Raw genomic sequence first — 17,454 nt, 5'->3', positions numbered from 1 at the left:
CAAGAAACCATTTTTATATTACAATTTAAGATTGGTGGGATTTGGGGTATTTTTAAAATTTTTTGTTGATGTATAAAACACATACAGAAAACATACAAATTATAAGCATACAACTCCACAAGTTATTATGAAGTGAACATACCAACTGTTCAACCACAAACCTAAATTAAGAAATAAGACATCACATGTCCCCTCAGGTCCCCTCCCAATTACTGTCCTTTCCCTTCACCCCAAGATAAACCGCTGTTCTGACTTCTAACAACACAGATAAATTTTGTCTTGTTTTGAATAATAATTATATATAAATATTTTCTTTTGTGTCTACTTCATTCATACAACATATGTTTATAAAATTTATCCACGTAATTTCATGTAGCTATAATTTATTCCTTTTCATTGCTGTTTGGTGTTTCATTGTATGAATATGCCACAATTTATCTCTTCTGTTGCTGGACATTTGGGTTCTTTCCTGTTTTGGATTTTACAAATAATGCTGTTATAGACATCCTTGTACAGGTCTTTCATGCATATGTTTATGCGTTTCACCTGAGTCATAGGATATCCATATATACATACATTCATTAAACATTTAAAATAGAAATTCAGGCCACAAAACCACTTGCTCACTGTGAAAAATTAGATTGCATCATTTTCTTTACACTAATATTTCCTGTTTGTTTTTTTCTTTGGTCCTTTTAGGGTTTTGAATGAGTTTATTATGAAAAACCCTAGTTTGGAAAATAAAAAAGACCAAAGAGACCTCCAGGTAAGTCATTCTGAATTGAGAGCTGTTGCCCAAACTCTGTGTTTCTCAGTACCTCAAGTCTAAAATGGGGAAGTCAGATAAGCTCACCTGTGAAGTTTTGTGTTTGCGCCTGTGGACATACTTAGATATAATGGGTTATCCTTGTTTCTTCAGGATGTGACTCATAAAATAGTGGATGCGATCGGTGCAATCGCTGGTTCTTCTTTGGAACAGACAACATGGCTGCGGCGAAATCTTGAAGTTAAACCTTCTCCCAAAATAATGGTAGATGGAACCAATTTGGAATCTGATGTTGAAGGTATTGATCTCAGACATTTAAGTTTATATTTGTAGGCATCTATTCACTAAGAATTTATTGCAGTCAGCACTGTAAGTACAGTAAAATCATCTCTTTTCTTGTGTTTAGCAGGTAGCTTTTTTCAGTGGGAAAAAAACCTAACCATATCTTTACCTGTCTTTTCTCTTACTTAGATATGTTATCACCTACAATGGAAACCTCAAACATAACACCTTCTGTATATAGTGTCCATGCATTGACATTACTCTCTGAGGTAAATGAACAGTATCGGGTTTTTTCACATGAACTTTCAAGTAAACAGTTTCACAATTAAATATTAGCAAGTAATTCTTACAGAGAAGATTTTAATTTGAAAAACTGTCTTGTACTTTAAGAAATCACTATATAAAATAAAGTTTTGACTTTGTATTCAGGTTAGTAGTTTGTTAAATATTAGTGATAATAACTTTAGATATTGCTCCCCCCATGCACTGTTTTTTAAAAGTGTACTTTTTAAAAATGATAAGTGCTTTTGTATCACAGTGTGGTAGGGAAGGGTGGAAGTGGTATGATGATGCTTGCCACTACAAAGCATTTACAGTTTACCAAACATTTTTATATACATTCTCTGACATGCTCTCTTTTATACCCTGTTATCCGGGCATTTTTGTTTCCCCTCCACAGATGTGGTTACAGAGAGAGATGAGCACAGTGTGACTAAGACCAAACTGACAGAGTTGCAGCTCAATTCATGTGGTTGGGTTTTTCCCAGGCCACCTCGTAACCCAGTCAGGGGAAGGGAATACTGAGTTTCTAGTCTTAAATTTGCTGTTTACTCACTGTCACATTGGAAGGTTCTTAACCTCTCTTTTTCTCTTCTTCCCTGTCTTGGTTAGAAAGAGTAAAATTTGCCCATATTTATTTCCTGTAGTTATAATGGAAAAAACCGCAAATTGTGGCAGAAACCATTCATGTAAAAATGGCTTAGGGAGATTTGATTTTAGGTTTTTCTAATTTTAAGGTATTCTAGATTTTCTTACAGACTGAAAACCACCTCTCTTCAGCTCTCAGATTATACGTTCCATTTCATTTCTTAACGTTTTTTTAGGTTTTGGCTCATCTTTTGGATATGGTTTTCTACAGTGATGAAAAAGAACGGGTTATTCCTTTACTTGTAAATATTATGCATTATGTTGTGCCCTACCTCCGAAATCACAGGTACTATTATTATTTAACTAGCTGTGTTAGTTAACTCATACTCTGTTAAAAATAAATTGTGTTCCTTTATTGCCATTTTTGGCATTACCACAAAATGACTTTATTTTTACCTTGAATTATAGTGATAAAAAAATTATTTCTCTTATAGTGCTTTCTATTTCCCATCAGTGCTTTAGGTAAATGTGAACACTTAGGTGTAACGTAATATGGTGATTAAAGTATAACATACAGGTTACAGTGGTTTTCCTTCCTTCTAGTGCACATAATGGCCCTAGTTATCGAGCCTGTGTCCAGCTGCTTAGCAGCCTTAGTGGGTATCAGTACACACGGAGAGCTTGGAAAAAAGAAGCCTTTGACCTCTTTATGGATCCCAGCTTCTTTCAGATGGATGCCTCTTGTGTTAATCAGTAAGTCACCTTGCTTCTACTCAACATGATAATGCACCTCACAAAGTCTGTTGAAATCAACTACCATCTGCAAAGTAGAACACTTTTTTAATAATAATAAACAACAACAAAATCTTATTTACATATCATAATCCTTGTCTCTTTCAGTTGGAGAGCAATTATGGACAATCTGATGACACATGATAAGACGACATTTAGAGATTTGATGAGTGAGTATTGTGGGGTGACAACCTAAGCAGTGTCTTTCCTGTACAGGATCCATTCGTATTTACTTTGCTCTTTTCTAGAAACTGTTGAATTAGCTCTTTGTCAAGTTATATTTAGTACCCGATAGGAACATAATGTTAAAACTTAAAAAGGACAACATAGTTGATAAATAATAAGTAAAACTATTTGGCCATGTCAAATTTGTCTCCAAACTGTTTCCTCAGCACATAACATAGAACATGGCACTCAGTAAGTAATCACTGAACGAATGAAAGGCTGACAGGGAGGCCGAGAAAGGCAGGCAATAGGAGCAAACCTAGCAAACAGCTCCCTCTAAATCCTGGGGCTCTGGGGACTTCCCTGGCAGTCCAGTGGTTAAGATTCCGAGCTTCCGCTGCAGGGAGCACGAGTTCAATCCCTGGTCAGGGAACCAAGATCCCACACACTGCATGGCTTGGCCAAAAAAGAGTCCTGGGGCTGTGTTTATCTTCTCGGAAGGAAGAAAGAGAGGGGCCAGGAAGGCCAGAATCGCTCCTCACCCCACTTCTTCTCTATCTTACTGGCTTATATATTAGGCTTCCTCATTAGTATCTAATCTGGAAAAAAAAAAGGTTTTCTTGGTTTTCTAAAAGTTTGAAAGTTTTTAAACTAATAGCAGTGAAGTTGGATGAATCTGTAGAATTTCTTGTCAGTTCTTAACCCAAGCTGCAGTTTCCCCCTCTGGAAAAGGGACAGCGTATTCTCTCTAATCTTCACAGGTTTGTTTTAAGGTTCAGATTCATCTATTTAACAGTTATTTATTAAAAGACCAAAATGGGCCAGGTATTATGCTCACCTTAATCCAATAGATCAGATTATTTCAGACAGAGTATTCCAGGAATAAGGGACAAAAATAATAAAGGTCTCAGGGTAGGAACAAGCTCGGTGAATTCAGGGAAGAGCAAGCAAGACAGTGTGCCTGCAGAAGAGGGGATGGGGGTGAGTGCAAGACGTGAGGAAGGAGAGCTGGGTAGGCTAGGCCTGGCCAGGCCAGAAAGTTTTAAAGCAATGAGAAGGATTTTGGCAGATGGCCTAAAATAATAAAGGGTTTTATAAAATGGCATTGTTAGTGATTTTACCTTCTGAACCCTACAGTTCTAAGTTTTCTTCTCTCTCCACATTGCAGTTCCCACCCCTTGGTCTTCTGGCTTGTATATGCTAGATCTGTTTCCCAGTCCTGCCTCGGAGAGGAGCCCCGAGTCCTCTACCCTGAGGTCCTCTCTCCCAGATGTCATAGGGTCTAGACATTCCTAAAAACAAAAAACAGAATCTTTTTTCAAACCACCTGAGGACTATATCACAGCCTCTCTCACTTGCTTTTTTTTTTTTCTTCTTCCAGCTCGTGTAGCTGTGGCTCAGAGCAGTTCACTTAATCTCTTTGCAAACCGTGATGTGGAGCTAGAGCAGAGAGCCATGCTTCTGAAAAGATTAGCATTTGCTATTTTTAGCAGTGAAATTGACCAGTATCAGAAATATCTTCCAGATATACAAGGTAAATAGTGGAAAACTATTTTTTCTATTTTCCAATTTTTTTGGTTCCTTAGAAATTACCTTCCATAAGTTATAAGTTGGGGTGAAATATACCAAGCATTGGTAGATGGAGAATGTTGTTGAATTAGAAATTTGTTCTGTTGAAGTGACAAAAATTATCATCACCAGTATGTAAAAGAAATCAAACACTGATTTTATAGGACTTACCTAAACATGGTCTCCATTTTATTGTTTGGGTCAAATTTCCTAGGAATTCATGTTTGAGAGTGAGGTGTAAGACGGTGTTACTGCAGACAGGCATATTAGTGGGTTTTTTGTTGTGGATGAGAGGTTATACACCTTTAAAGGAGGGTCTGAAATAGAGGCGCAGCCTCTATTTTAGCTAAAAGTAGGTGGAGATCTAGAGTTTGGGGCCAGAGTAGGGGGTTGTATAAGGTTTTTGATAACCTTCATCAAATGGGTTTGGTGGCTCTCTGTGTCCTGAAGGGTATCAGGGCAGTCATCACCCTGTGCCACCAAATGGCTCCATGATGGGAGTGAACTTGCCCCAGGCAGTATTGTTTGCCGCTGAGTCAGTGTGCTTGTGCAGCAGCCAGCCTCAGCAGGCTGTGCGGGGACGGGGTTGGGGATGACAGTTGTCATCTCTTTACTGAGATTATTTCTCTCTCTCAGAAGATAAGTGACTCCTCCTTTTCTAACGCTTTATACCTAATGTCCAGTGTGCAACATGCACACTATTTGCCCTGAGATTTTTTTTTAAAGCCGACTAGATTGGTGCTACTCAAACTGTGGTCCATGGACCAGTATCAGTCTGTTATTCCATCCACGGTAAGTTCAGAAATGTAGAGTAAGCATTTTAAGCCTTTATAGCAATGTGATAGAATCTGTTGAACCTAGTAATAAGAACATGGCATTGTATTTTATTTATCTTTTTTTAATTTGATTTTTTCTGGTAATTCATTTTTATTATATTTTATGAAAGTATCGATCTGCAACAGACTGGAAATTATTTTAAAAGTTGATCATCATAGATAGTTTGAGAAGTACTGAACTAGATTATATAGAAAAGTTTATATGAAAAGGATTCTATTTTGATATTGAAAATATACTGTATTTCTTTCAGAGAGATTGGTTGAGAGTCTCCGTTTGCCCCAGGTGCCAACTCTTCACTCTCAAGTGTTCCTGTTCTTCAGAGTGTTACTTTTAAGAATGTCTCCACAACATCTTACCTCACTCTGGCCTACCATGATCACAGAACTTGTGAGTTAATTTTAATTCAATTAGGTAATAATAAATTTAAATTATAAAACAATGTGACAAGCATCAACATGCTTACCGGATAAAAACTAATCTTAGAAGAGAACCGAACTCCAGTTAAGCCTGTTACTGAAAATTTGTACCGATGAAAATAGTAAAGCAAGTCAGATTCTGTCTCCATACAGCTTAAAGTCTGAAATAGGCAACATTAGCAATTATTAGCTCCTTGCAAACCATGACCTCGTCTGACCTGGTTTAGTTCATTCTCAACTACACCAGAGTTTTAACTTTGTCATGGCTGCCAGGCCTGGTTCCTACCTTTTGCAGCACCTTGAGAGTGACTAGAGATGGTTTAGCTAGATTTAGATGGCCTGACGTAGGGCATGTATCACTCTTGAAGTGCAGCACTTACCCAGGTAAGCTGCTTCAGAGAGACTTTGACAAGAGTTTGTAAACCCCCAAACAGTAAAACCTTCCTAAGTCCCACTACACCAGTCCGTTCCCCTCCCAAACCATGCCCTGTCGCCCTCATCTGAACAACGTGGGGAGCTGGGGAAAGAGATGAGAAAGGAAAGGGACAGGAATCTGTAACTCCAAAAACCCAGCATTATAACTTCCCCACAAAGAAACTGGCTTTAATATTTTTCCTTTTTTGATAACTGTATCTCTGTTCCATAATCACCAAATAAGACCATGCTTTCGTCTCACCTCTGCCAAATTAGTAGCAAGGCTCTGTGCTGAATTTTCAGTTTTACTTTTGGAAACTAAGTATAATTTAAAGATCCTAAAGTTGTATCCTAAAATCTGTATTTGGATTAATGAAAATATAGCCTAAAGATAACTTGAAAGAAGGTTTAAATAAACATTTGACACTTTTTCCATGGTCTTCAGGTACAGGTGTTTTTACTGATGGAGCAGGAACTCACTGCTGATGAAGACATTTCACGGTAATATGTAATTCATTTTGATTTAGTCTTGTCAGTGTGTAGTATCCTAAAATCATCCCGAACGTTACTTTACAACTAGGAGGGTATAGACACTATTTTGTCTGAACGCTTTATGTATTTAGTCTGTTATTATCCAATTGATCATATTTGGATATAATACAGTTCCATGTATTCCTTAGGTATTTTAGACTGAATTAAACTATCAGCATGTGTGGCCTTTGGCCTCTAGACACAAATTTAGTTTAAAGCAATACTGTTTCAGCTATGTGAGCAGTATTGGTTTTAGTAGGTCAGGTCTTTTTCCTGAAACATTCAGCAAAACCTATTATGGCAGGTAACCTGTAACTAAGGTATACAAATGTCCATATCTTCCAGGATGATCTCAATTTAATGTACTAAAATTTGGGGGTTTTTTTTTAGCAGAAGCAGTTTATTAATATGTGACTAAATATAATTTATTTTTATTTAGGAATTTTTGTACAAATCAGTTTATAAATTAAAAAGTTCCTTTAACACTGTGTGTCTTGAATATATTTTGCTCTTCTTTAATCCTAGGTTTATGAAAGAGAGTCCCCTATACTAATAACTGTGTTGATTATCATAGAAAGTTTCCCTCCCACCATCCTTGCAGGACACTGAGTAGCAGGGAGGCCTCTTGGTTTTACAGCTTGTATTTTTATACTTCTCGAGTATAACAAGTTATTCTCTACTATTTTTACATTCTTAAAATTTAAAGAAAAATTAATTTTTGATTTGAGAACAGTAATATTAATTTAGTCATGAACTTGCTTAGCGATTACTGGTACATTTATCAGAATGATTATGAAAAATATTAGCTGGCACTTTGAGATTTTCCAGGAATTACCTGTTAGTAAGTGGGTCCAACTGCTGACAGCACTGTCTCCTGCTTATAGGACTTCAGGCCCCTCTGTGGCTGGTCTGGAGACAACCTACACAGGAGGTAATGGCTTTTCTACTTCATATAACAGCCAGCGGTGGTTAAACCTCTATCTTTCTGCTTGCAAATTTTTGGATTTGGCTCTGGCATTGCCCTCCGAAAATCTTCCTCAGTTTCAGATGTAAGTAAAAGTAAGGATATTAAATGGATATTTTTGAAATGCATTTGCTTTGGTTGGTGACATCTAAGATAAAGTTCTTTTGTGTAACTTGAAGTATTCATAATTTTTATTAAAATGTAATTGTTTTGGCAGGAGGATGGTAGGGCAACAGTTGTTGGAAGGTATCGGAAATGGTCGTTGTGGGTATATTAAGACTGACAGACCATTCAGTCAACAAGTTGAGTAGGCAGCACACGTGAGGCAGGCGGATACATTACCTAAGAGCTTCAAGTCCAGTGTAGGAGACATGCCGTTAACACACCATGGGTGTTCTGAGAGCAGCTGTGCAGGATGCTGTGAGGCCACACAGCGGAGACCCCTCCGAGCTCTAGGGGTCAGAGCAGGTCTGAGGGGAGTTTTACACTGAGGAGGTGGGGTGATGGTTGGGGGAGGTGGGGGTGAAGACTTAGAGGCTGGAATGGCCCTGGTGTGTCTGCAGTGTTGAAAGGTCAGTATTGCTGGAGCAGCAGGTTGAGATATGAGGCTGGAAAGGGCCCGAGTTACATAAGGACTTACAAGCTATATTCGAGAACTTGAACTTTAAGGACAGTGGGAAGCCACTGAAGCATGAATTTTAAGGAGTGAAGTGATGTTACCGGTCTTGTATTTTAGAAATTTTACTTTGGCTGTGTAGTTTGGAGAAAGGATGGGAGGTGGGCAAGACTGGAACAAGGAGGCTCTTCTTTCAGATGATAGTGAATTGAACTAGAAATGGCGGAGGGGAATAGGGAGAAAATTAATGTAAGTTAAATGCCTTGTTCGTAAGTGCTCAAAAATATTTCATTATGATTTTTCATATTTAAAATTTTAAAGTAATAGGCAAACTATATAAGATTGCTTTATCACTATGTAGCTAATTTGAGAATGTATCCACGTGATCAAATATGTATTTATATAATATATAAAATGGTGTTATATTATTCTTCTGGAATGGAATATTAATAGGATAAAGAGTAGGATACCAGAATCTTTTTTCTATATTTGGATATACTCAAATCTCTAAAAATTTCTGTTGCACAAGCTTACTTTTCATTAAATTTAATGGTAAGAACTAGAAATTTTTTTACATTAATTCCAGTTCCTTTAATTTTTTTTCCACTTGAAAACCATATATATCCACTTCTTAATGAATTTCAGTGGTTGGGTGTCTGTTAAACTGATGTTACTCCTGAAGAAGTTCAGAAAAGGACACTAAGCAGAATTGTAGGAAAGTGGCCAAAATTAACTAGGATGCTTATGTTCACAGAGGTGATAGAAACTATAGTCTTCATGCTCTAGGAAGAATATTACGCTCACAGTAGTGACCTTTCAGCTTCTGTGATGAGAACCAAAATGAGTTTATCCTCTTTACTTGTCAAGATACAGAAAAGAGATAAAAGTGCTGTAATATCAACTACAGTTTTTTTTCTTTTAACTACTGTCTTTTTTCAAAAAATCTATAAGGTAATAAAAGATAACATGGAGAATTTAATAATCTTGAAAGGGTAATATCTTTCTAAGCATGATTTTTTTCAAAAGTTTAAAATATTTCATAATTTAGTTACATATCAATTTTTAGTCTCTGTGTAACTAAGAAATACCATAAAGATTGAAAGGCAGCAGTGAATTGGGAAAAGATATTTACAGTGTATATGACCAAGTCTAACTTGCTTAATATGTAAAAATGGATAACACAATAGAAAAATGGGCCAGTGACAGGGTTATTTAACAAATAGTTCAGAGAAAAGGAATGGCTTGTAAAACATACGAAAAGGTGCTCAGTGATACTCATATGAGAAATTCCACTTAAAGTTACTAATAACTATCAGAATGGTAAAGATTTAAAAGTGTACTTCCTTTTACCCTTAACAATAGAGACATTCTTACTCTTGTTGGAAGAGTACGTTGATATTGTCTAATTTTTCTCCAAAGAGGTTTATATTCACCAAAATTCAAAATACAGATTCTCTTTAGGCCAGTAATTCTGCTATATCCAAGGATTTCTCCACTCACCGTCCTCTCAGACATGCATAAAAGTCAGCAGTTATATAAGCATATCCATTATGGCACTATTTGTAATAGCAAGAAATTGGACAATCTAGGAGACTGGTTGAATCAGTACCTTTCAACACTGGAGTACTATGTAACTGTTAAAAAGGATGCTGTTTTATATGATCTTATCTCCAAGATGTGTAATTAAAATAAGCAGCAATCATTTTATTTATTAAAAGAGGAGGGGGTTGCTTGTGTGACTATGTGCTCTTTTATGCATAATGAATGGATATATATGAAACTGGCAATATTGGTGGAGCCTGTGGTGGGAAGGAGACTACCTTTCTTTGGTATGCCCTTTTATACTGTTTGAATTTTTTCCATAGACAGATATTAATTTTACTTATTAAAGACAAAATTTAAAATAAATGTTGGAGATTTTTATCTATATAGTAATGAATGAGCATGGAAACATTTGTCAAGTTACTTGTGTTGTGCTCATGGAAAAAATGGTGTTGAGTACTTTCCAAATTTCATTTGTTCATTACAAATGTTCATGTACTCATTTCAACTCTATGAAGTAGTTAATATTGTCTTTATTCACTGGTAAAGGCTCAGGTTAAGAAACATGCCCAAGGTGACCAGGCTACAGGTGGCACAGCTGGTATGTGAATCTGTATAAGTGGTGGGGTCATGATGTGTCTACTGCATTTATGTGGCCTTGTCTTAGATGGCACAGCGTGCATCTTACCGATGTTGGTATCATTCTTCTATACATAGGTACCGATGGGCCTTTATTCCAGAAGCCTCAGATGATTCCGGTTTGGAAGTGAGAAGGCAGGGCATACATCAACGAGAATTTAAACCTTATGTAGTACGACTTGCAAAGCTTCTTCGGAAAAGGGCAAAGGTATTGCGTTCTTTTTTAAATTTGTCTTTGTTAAGTGTAAGAAGATAAAATTTGTAAAATATACTTATATTGTATCTTATGTGCATCTTCCACTGTGCATCAGGCTAATTAATTACAGATCTTTACCCAAGAAAATAGTAGTGAGTTTCTTATGTTCATCAGTAGGCCTCTGTTACAAACCTTTTGTCATCTTTTCCTTGCATTCAGAAAATTTCAAAAATAAATTGTACAATTTGGGGACCAGAATCTGGGTTGTTTTGCGAGCCCTAGTTTGTAATATGTGCTTTGAGTGCTCAGAAATTTTCCACTCTTCTGGGGTCCCCTCTTCAGGCAGCAGCTCCTAAACCACATTCCACACACTACAGAGATGGAATGGAGGACAGTGATTTAAAAGGAGGCTGTCCTTGAAGGACAGGCAGAACTTGATTTCAAATCAAGTTGTTTCTTTAGGGACTAATAAGTAAAAGAAGAGATGAAAGGTGAAAGTTGAGTCCGGAGTTTAGGAGAGCACTTGGGTACTTTCATGTTGATATTGCAGGGTCGGAAAAAATAATCATGACAACAGATCCGGAAGCAATGTGATTATAGGCACATGTACTTTGTCATCCCTGCATTTCATTAGTAACGAGAGTTTTTATAAAACTCCTCCCTTATCTAAGGGATAAACGTGGCAGTCTTTTGCACATCACTTGTCCCACAGAATAAAAAATGTTTTGATGGAAAGCATTTTCCCATCTAAAACACCTTAAACAAGGTCTTCATGGCCAAGCCCACTTTTCACTGGAGCAAAGGCTGTGAGTTCTCCTCTTTCCTTCCACAGGACGAGGAGGAGGACTTTAAGACAGTGGTTTTGGAGGGCCTGGAGATGGCCAAGCATCAGGTGAGGGTGGCTTTCTGATGCTTGTGGTGTGGCAGCAAAAGTTGCCACCTCTGGACCAAATCTTGAGACACAAACCCAGGTCTGGATTTCAACAGGACAAGAGAGGTAAACAGGAAGGAAGTCTTTCTTCAAGTGTAGACTGTTGCAGTCAAAGGAGAAGTAGTTCATACGGAAACATGTTTGACTTGTTAATTTTATCATTGAGGAGGTGGTGTAGTTCTGATTAAGAAAAGCAGGAACACTAAAACAAGGGCACTGTTCTTGGTCAAGAGCTTAGTAAAAGTCCTCTGAAAGGTACATCTGGATAAGAATATAAACAAAAGGTTACATCATAGTTTCCTTACATTTGAAAATCAGCCGTGTAGAGGGTTCAAGCGTATTACTCGTTTCCCTTCAGAGTAAATGCATCTCTGTAGACTCTTTCATGACTGTTGAATTGCACTTTGACTCAGGGGACTGAAGGTGGTGTGGTCATCAGTCCCGGACTGTCATTAAAGCCAGCGTTATTAGGTGAGAGAAAGGAAAGCGGTTTCGTACTAAGAAATAAACTAATAGCTGTTTTTTCTTTTTCCTTTTTTTTTTTTTTTTAATTTGGCCATAGATAAAGAACTAGGTGATCTTTTTTTCTTGTTTGCTCCTGTAGACTTCTGAGAAAGGAAGGCAGATTTAAAACAGGATTTTATTTTAAAATAAGCAAACACTGTAACCACACACAAGAAAATAAGCCGGATTTTCCATTTGTTTTCTCCACTAGGAAACTAGTGATATTAAAATATTAAGCGAACAATGCAAGTTTCTCAGCAACATCTCATCTTAGAAGGCAAACTCCGTTTGTTAACAAATATGACAGACTATAATTCTGCTCCCTAAGTCCCACTTGATAGTTTTTTCTATCTAGTTCATTGTTTGTTTTCATTATCTTTACTCAGTGTGTTTTCGTATCTATGATTCTGCCCCAGTTCAAACATCTTCAGTTCTCTCAGAACTTTCTCTAGATAGACTGATGTCTACAACTGTGTGTGTACAGTTTAGCTGTCTTCTCAGACTGGCTACTTGAAGTACGTAAACTGTTGTGTTCATACAGTCGACAAGAGTTTTCACATACATTCTCTTCATCGCCCCATCTTACAAGCGAGGAACTGGTCTGTACTTACCCAGGACACCCACAGTAAGCAAGCAGCAGAGCCAGGGCCCCGACCCTGCCGTTATTCTGACTCCATGTCCAGCTTTGCTCCCATGTGGTTTAGCACAACACAGAAGCGCACGGCAGGGTCTCTCCTGGGAGTTCCTTTCCCTTCTCTGTGCTGATAGTAATGATTCACTGTGGACTCTGCTGCTGTCTTGTGGCAAGTTTAAGCCATCTGGCCACAAGGTAACTGACTGACTTACTAGTAGTGACATGTGTAAGACTCTTTCCCTTCTTCAGTCATTCTGACCTCGTCCTCAGATACACTGGTGGGGATCCAGAACTCTGGGAGCTTTTTGAGTATATGCAAAGCACAGCACGAACTTCTGGATTGGACAGTCCCTATGCAAAACTAATTCAGCTAATAACTAACTAAGCTTACTTGTGCATTCAAGTTGGAAAATATTACTACAGTGTTAGACCCTCAATGTACAATTAATAATTGGCACCAGAAGGCCTCAGTTAGAAGCAGACGTTTTAGCAAGTCTGGAATGGAGACAATGTCATCATTTGTATTCATTTCTTAACTCTGTTTGCTGATGTTTATATTCTTCTCAGTTTTCTCACATACTGCATCGTCTGTTGGGAACAATCGCCTTTTTGTTTTCTGCAGAAAAACCCGGAGGAGGACAACTCAGGGAGAGCGCTGGGCTGGGAGCCGGGGCACTTGCTGCTCACCATCTGCACGGTGCGCAGCCTTGAGCAGCTCCTGCCATTCTTCAACGTGCTCAGCCAAGTCTTCAACAGCAAGGTCACCAGCCGATGTGCAGGACACTCAGGGAGCCCCGTCCTCTACTCAAACACCTTCCCGAGCAAGGACATGAAGCTGGAAAACCACAAACCATTCTCCAGCAAAGCCAGGCAAAAAATAGAAGAGATGGTAGAAAAAGATTTTCTGGAAGGGGTGATAAAAACTTGAGCAACATAGTGGTTCCATTTAGTTTAAATGTAATTATTTAAAACAAACATTGCTCTGAATTGTATAGTTTCTTTTTCTTTTCTTTCTTTTTTTTTTGTATGTAACGAAACACATTTCAGGTTGTATTTAATTTAAATATTTGTAAATAAGAACGAATGTCTGACTGTGGCCTGAATCAAATATTATGGGCGCATATTGATTATGGTGCCTAAGAGAGATCTATATATACATAAATAGTCCATTATGGTCCATTGTTTTACTGTCCTGAGTTGTCTTAAACCTGCCAAATACACACTGCACATTTTTTTCTATTGGTTTCAGGCTTTGTTTAATTTATATTGGTTGGGGATTTTTTTTCTTTCCCTTATTAACCCACATTCTAGTATCAGAAAGCCGTCACTTCTCTGTCAGAGGCTTGGTAATGTATTACAACTCGTTTCTCCCACATACCTTCACTAAGAGGAGTAATGAATAACTGGAGCCTGGGCCACACATCCTTGTAAGTGTAGCACGAGCATCTCAACCTTGGCACGGAGTAGAGGTGTGTACAGCCTCCACAGTCACAGCTCTGAATTCCTGGTGATGTTAACTAAAGAGAGGTAAGTCACCTAGGAATTGTTCTGGAGACTCTGCTGTGAAAACATTGGTTATATTAAGTCTTCTCCAACCCCCTCGTTTGTGTTAACAACGGTGAATATTAGTACTGCAAAATGACTGAGGTGACCACGACGGAAAAGGCATCACAAGGAATTGGTAATAAATAAAGTTTAATTTTCCAGCAGCCTTCATGAATTTTTTCCTTGCATATATTATAAAGTTAATGACTGAATCATATACTTAAGCTCCAATGTTTTACATTAGTGTGATTGATATTAGAGGTAAATTTCAGTTTTTCAAAAAACTAACAAGTATAACAGCTTACCTATTTCTAAAGAATGATTCTGGTAGTGTTTGTTTAAGAAAAATAATCAGATCTAGAAATAATCCAGTAAGGTGCAGACTAAACATTTATGATTATAAATGTGTTTGAACCTGTCACAATAATGGCAGTACTATTATCCTGTAAAAAGTTTTTAAAAATCTAGTTTCTAAAACATATAAAAATTGTCCTCAGAAACCTGGTTGAGGTCTTTCTCCAACCCCTCCAGCCAGCTGAAATACTGCCAAGCTCACTTCATATGCAAGGCTGTCCGCATTTTCCTGCAAATTACATGAAAGGATATTAGATGAGAAAGTCACAGCATCTACCAGGTCACTTGCAACTTTAGGGGAGGGAGCTTTCTGATTTTGTTTCACTAACAAATATTCAAATGAGAACTTTTTTTCATCTTTCAGTAACAAATTACAAGACCCTCAGATAAATGGAAAACAAGTCACATTCTTCTAAATCAGGTAAGTTCCTAGTTAACTAATTTTATATATAAGCTGATTTGATTATCATGCTAAAGTTCTGAATAAATTCAATAGAACCTAGTCCTTAAAGGCAAGAAGGCCACAATCAGCCTAAAGAGTAAGTAACTCTTCAGTCCCCATCCTCATCCACTGGGGATATTTATTCAGTATATTCTGGGATGGCCTAAGCTTCTGCAAAAAAGCTACTGTATAAGTTAACGGTAAATATCTCCTTCTGAGAGCTATTTACCTAGTCGCCCCACTCTAACTGCCTCAGCTGAGCAAACACTTTTAAGTCTTTGACCCTGTCAAGAAAACAGAGGCACAGAGCAAGGCTGTCATTTAAAGGAAATATCTTGAAAAACAAATTGAAAGTCCAGAGACAAAGATGAATTTCAAGCAGTACGGTTGACGGTACCAGTTGATTTAGAAATGGACTTGAAATAACCAGCTATTTTCATAAAGCAACAGGATGTTTTTTAAATGAAGGAAAAAGGTATAATCCACTTCAGGATGCATATGCTTAATATGTGTCAAACTAAGTATGGTTTAGTACACTAAGTATTTATTAGTTATTCATGCAGCAGTTAGAAATATGACACTTTCAGGAAATCTAGAATAAATTAAAAGAAAAATATTTGGGGGAATTCTGTTCAACTGTGTACTACTGATGAAAATAAGAACCTAAAAGTCTCCATAAATCTCACACATTAGAGATTCCAACACCATTAAAATAGTTTTCTGTCCTGCTGCCTGCCCTCCTCCACCTATGTTAGACTCTCCCTGCACATTCCTTCACTAGAATTGTCCCAGCTTACCTGCGAGTCCGCTTCTGCATAGACTCGGACTATGTCTTCTGTACCAGAGGGCCGGACGAAAGCGCGAGAAAGCCTGTACTTCTTCACCAGCTCGTTGATGGCCTCCTGGAGTCCTGGAGGTTTAACTGCTTGTCTTTCAGCATCTGTGGTGCTAATAACTTGCCTGTCTGCAACCTAAGCACAAGCATTTCTCATTTGTTACCATATCACACTCCCTTTCACAAGCTTAACCCATTCAACATAATTCCCACCAAAAGATTATGGCCATTTCATGTCAACAGGAACAGACCCACATTTCAGCTTACTGTACCACAAAGTGTACAGCACTGAGATTCCCACAGACTGTATTATAGTTATTACTAAAATAATGGCCAGTAAGTACTGTATGACTTAGTCATTGATCAAATAATCTTAGGTATTTAAAAAAAGAGGGTCATAAGACTCTCCGGAAAAAACTGATCTGAACAACCAGCAGCCATTTCTGTGAGCTCTGGCTTCCATATCTCTGTCTTTCAAAAATTCTGTTGGTGAATGTATTATCTGGTATAAATCTGTATAAAAATCAACCAGCAATTTATCTGAAATGCCTTTAAAAATTCTCTTTCAGCCCACAGATTCTACCTGTCAGCATCTAGCCTCTGGAAGTACTCTGTAAACCAAGAATAATGCAGAGGAGATATTTACAGTTGACTCAACAGGCTATCCAGGACTCGCTTCAAAATAATATTAAGGACATGGAGGGCACTTGTTGAAATCTGTTCTCTCTACACATGTATCCTGTAAATTTTTTATAATAAAATCTTTTTAAGTGATACATAATATCATTTATAGTAAAGCTGGAAACCAGATACATACTTCTAAATAACAATAGAATGGTTAAGAGCAATTCTGTAATTTTTAAAGATGTGAGAAAAGTCTTTTCTATGCAATATCTATTTATAGAATGCAATTGTTTTAGTTAATTTTCAGAAAAGTAGTAATTTTAAAATCTCGCTCACACCTTAACTTTGAGCTGTCTGTTTGGAAGATCTGTATAGAGGGCGTCCCACTGCTGTACCGTCAAGCCCTTCAGAGCCAAGATTGCCTCAATCACCAGCATGTCAGAAATAGCATCACCAGTTGCCTGCAAGATGCAGAAGCAGAATACAAGCAGAGCGTGAACATGAATGCTTCTGCCTCAGAAAACCAATCAATCACCATGTCCTGGCTGCCCTCCCCACCCCGCCCCCAATGCAGATTACTGACAGGGGTAAATACGAACTACAATGAGGGAAAAAGGTATCCATGGAAAACAGCAGTAACAGGTCTACCAAGAATACTGAAACAAGCCTGCCTTTAATCTTCCTGCTCATCTGTAAAGTGTAACTAACTCTTAAGGTTCCAGCATTAACACTGTATGACTCAAAATTTTACTTACAACTAGATCCCTTTTGAGATACTACGCCATGATGATGGAAGGCCTCATGCATGGTAAAGTGGAGAAACAGGAGCTTTGGTGGTAAGACACACCTAAAGTTGGATCCATACTCTGCCACTGAGTCGCTCTAAGTAAGTCTTTGTTTCTTCATTTATAAAACAGGAATTATAGTGACCCCTCTGCCTGTTACTGCAAGGATTACACAGTGAGGTATGGAAAGTGCCCAATATGCAC

At 37.7% G+C, this 17,454-nt stretch overlaps 2 protein-coding genes across 7 annotated transcripts in view; one reads left to right on the top strand and one right to left on the bottom strand.

The window, feature by feature from the left end:
• The window catches only part of DOP1A (DOP1 leucine zipper like protein A), a gene marked incomplete at its 5' end in the record, with an annotated part of 94,783 nt that extends 80,881 nt beyond the window's left edge, over positions 1 to 13,902 (top strand). For 4 of the 5 annotated variants that reach the window (XM_079716762.1, XM_079716761.1, XM_079716759.1 and 1 more), the window contains 12 exons: positions 700 to 766; positions 920 to 1,064; positions 1,238 to 1,317; positions 2,152 to 2,261; positions 2,519 to 2,668; positions 2,816 to 2,877; positions 4,254 to 4,406; positions 5,529 to 5,665; positions 6,554 to 6,609; positions 7,524 to 7,688; positions 10,479 to 10,608; positions 13,288 to 13,902. In XM_079716762.1, coding sequence (XP_079572888.1) covers positions 700 to 766; positions 920 to 1,064; positions 1,238 to 1,317; positions 2,152 to 2,261; positions 2,519 to 2,668; positions 2,816 to 2,877; positions 4,254 to 4,406; positions 5,529 to 5,665; positions 6,554 to 6,609; positions 7,524 to 7,688; positions 10,479 to 10,608; positions 13,288 to 13,593 — 1,561 coding nt within the window. In that variant the 3' untranslated portion in view covers positions 13,594 to 13,902. Of the gene's footprint in view, positions 1 to 699; positions 767 to 919; positions 1,065 to 1,237; positions 1,318 to 2,151; positions 2,262 to 2,518; positions 2,669 to 2,815; positions 2,878 to 4,253; positions 4,407 to 5,528; positions 5,666 to 6,553; positions 6,610 to 7,523; positions 7,689 to 10,478; positions 10,609 to 11,428; positions 11,489 to 13,287 lie in introns of all 5 variants that reach the window. The other variant, XM_079716760.1, reaches the window with a different exon arrangement.
• Positions 13,903 to 14,660: 758 nt separating this feature from the next.
• The window catches only part of PGM3 (phosphoglucomutase 3), a gene marked incomplete at its 5' end in the record, with an annotated part of 30,947 nt that continues 28,153 nt past the window's right edge, over positions 14,661 to 17,454 (bottom strand). The window contains 3 exons of one of the 2 annotated variants that reach the window (XM_079716661.1): positions 14,661 to 14,793; positions 15,804 to 15,977; positions 16,804 to 16,926. In XM_079716661.1, coding sequence (XP_079572787.1) covers positions 14,704 to 14,793; positions 15,804 to 15,977; positions 16,804 to 16,926 — 387 coding nt within the window. In that variant the 3' untranslated portion in view covers positions 14,661 to 14,703. The remainder of the gene's footprint in view (positions 14,794 to 15,803; positions 15,978 to 16,803; positions 16,927 to 17,454) is intronic. The other variant, XM_079716662.1, reaches the window with a different exon arrangement.

The sequence above is a fragment of the Hyperoodon ampullatus genome (assembly GCF_949752795.1).
Source record: "Hyperoodon ampullatus genome assembly, chromosome: 12".
Taxonomy (NCBI): Eukaryota; Metazoa; Chordata; class Mammalia; order Artiodactyla; family Ziphiidae; genus Hyperoodon; species Hyperoodon ampullatus.
Note: the sequence above shows the minus strand (reverse complement) of the source record. Positions and strands in the feature narration are given on the sequence as shown.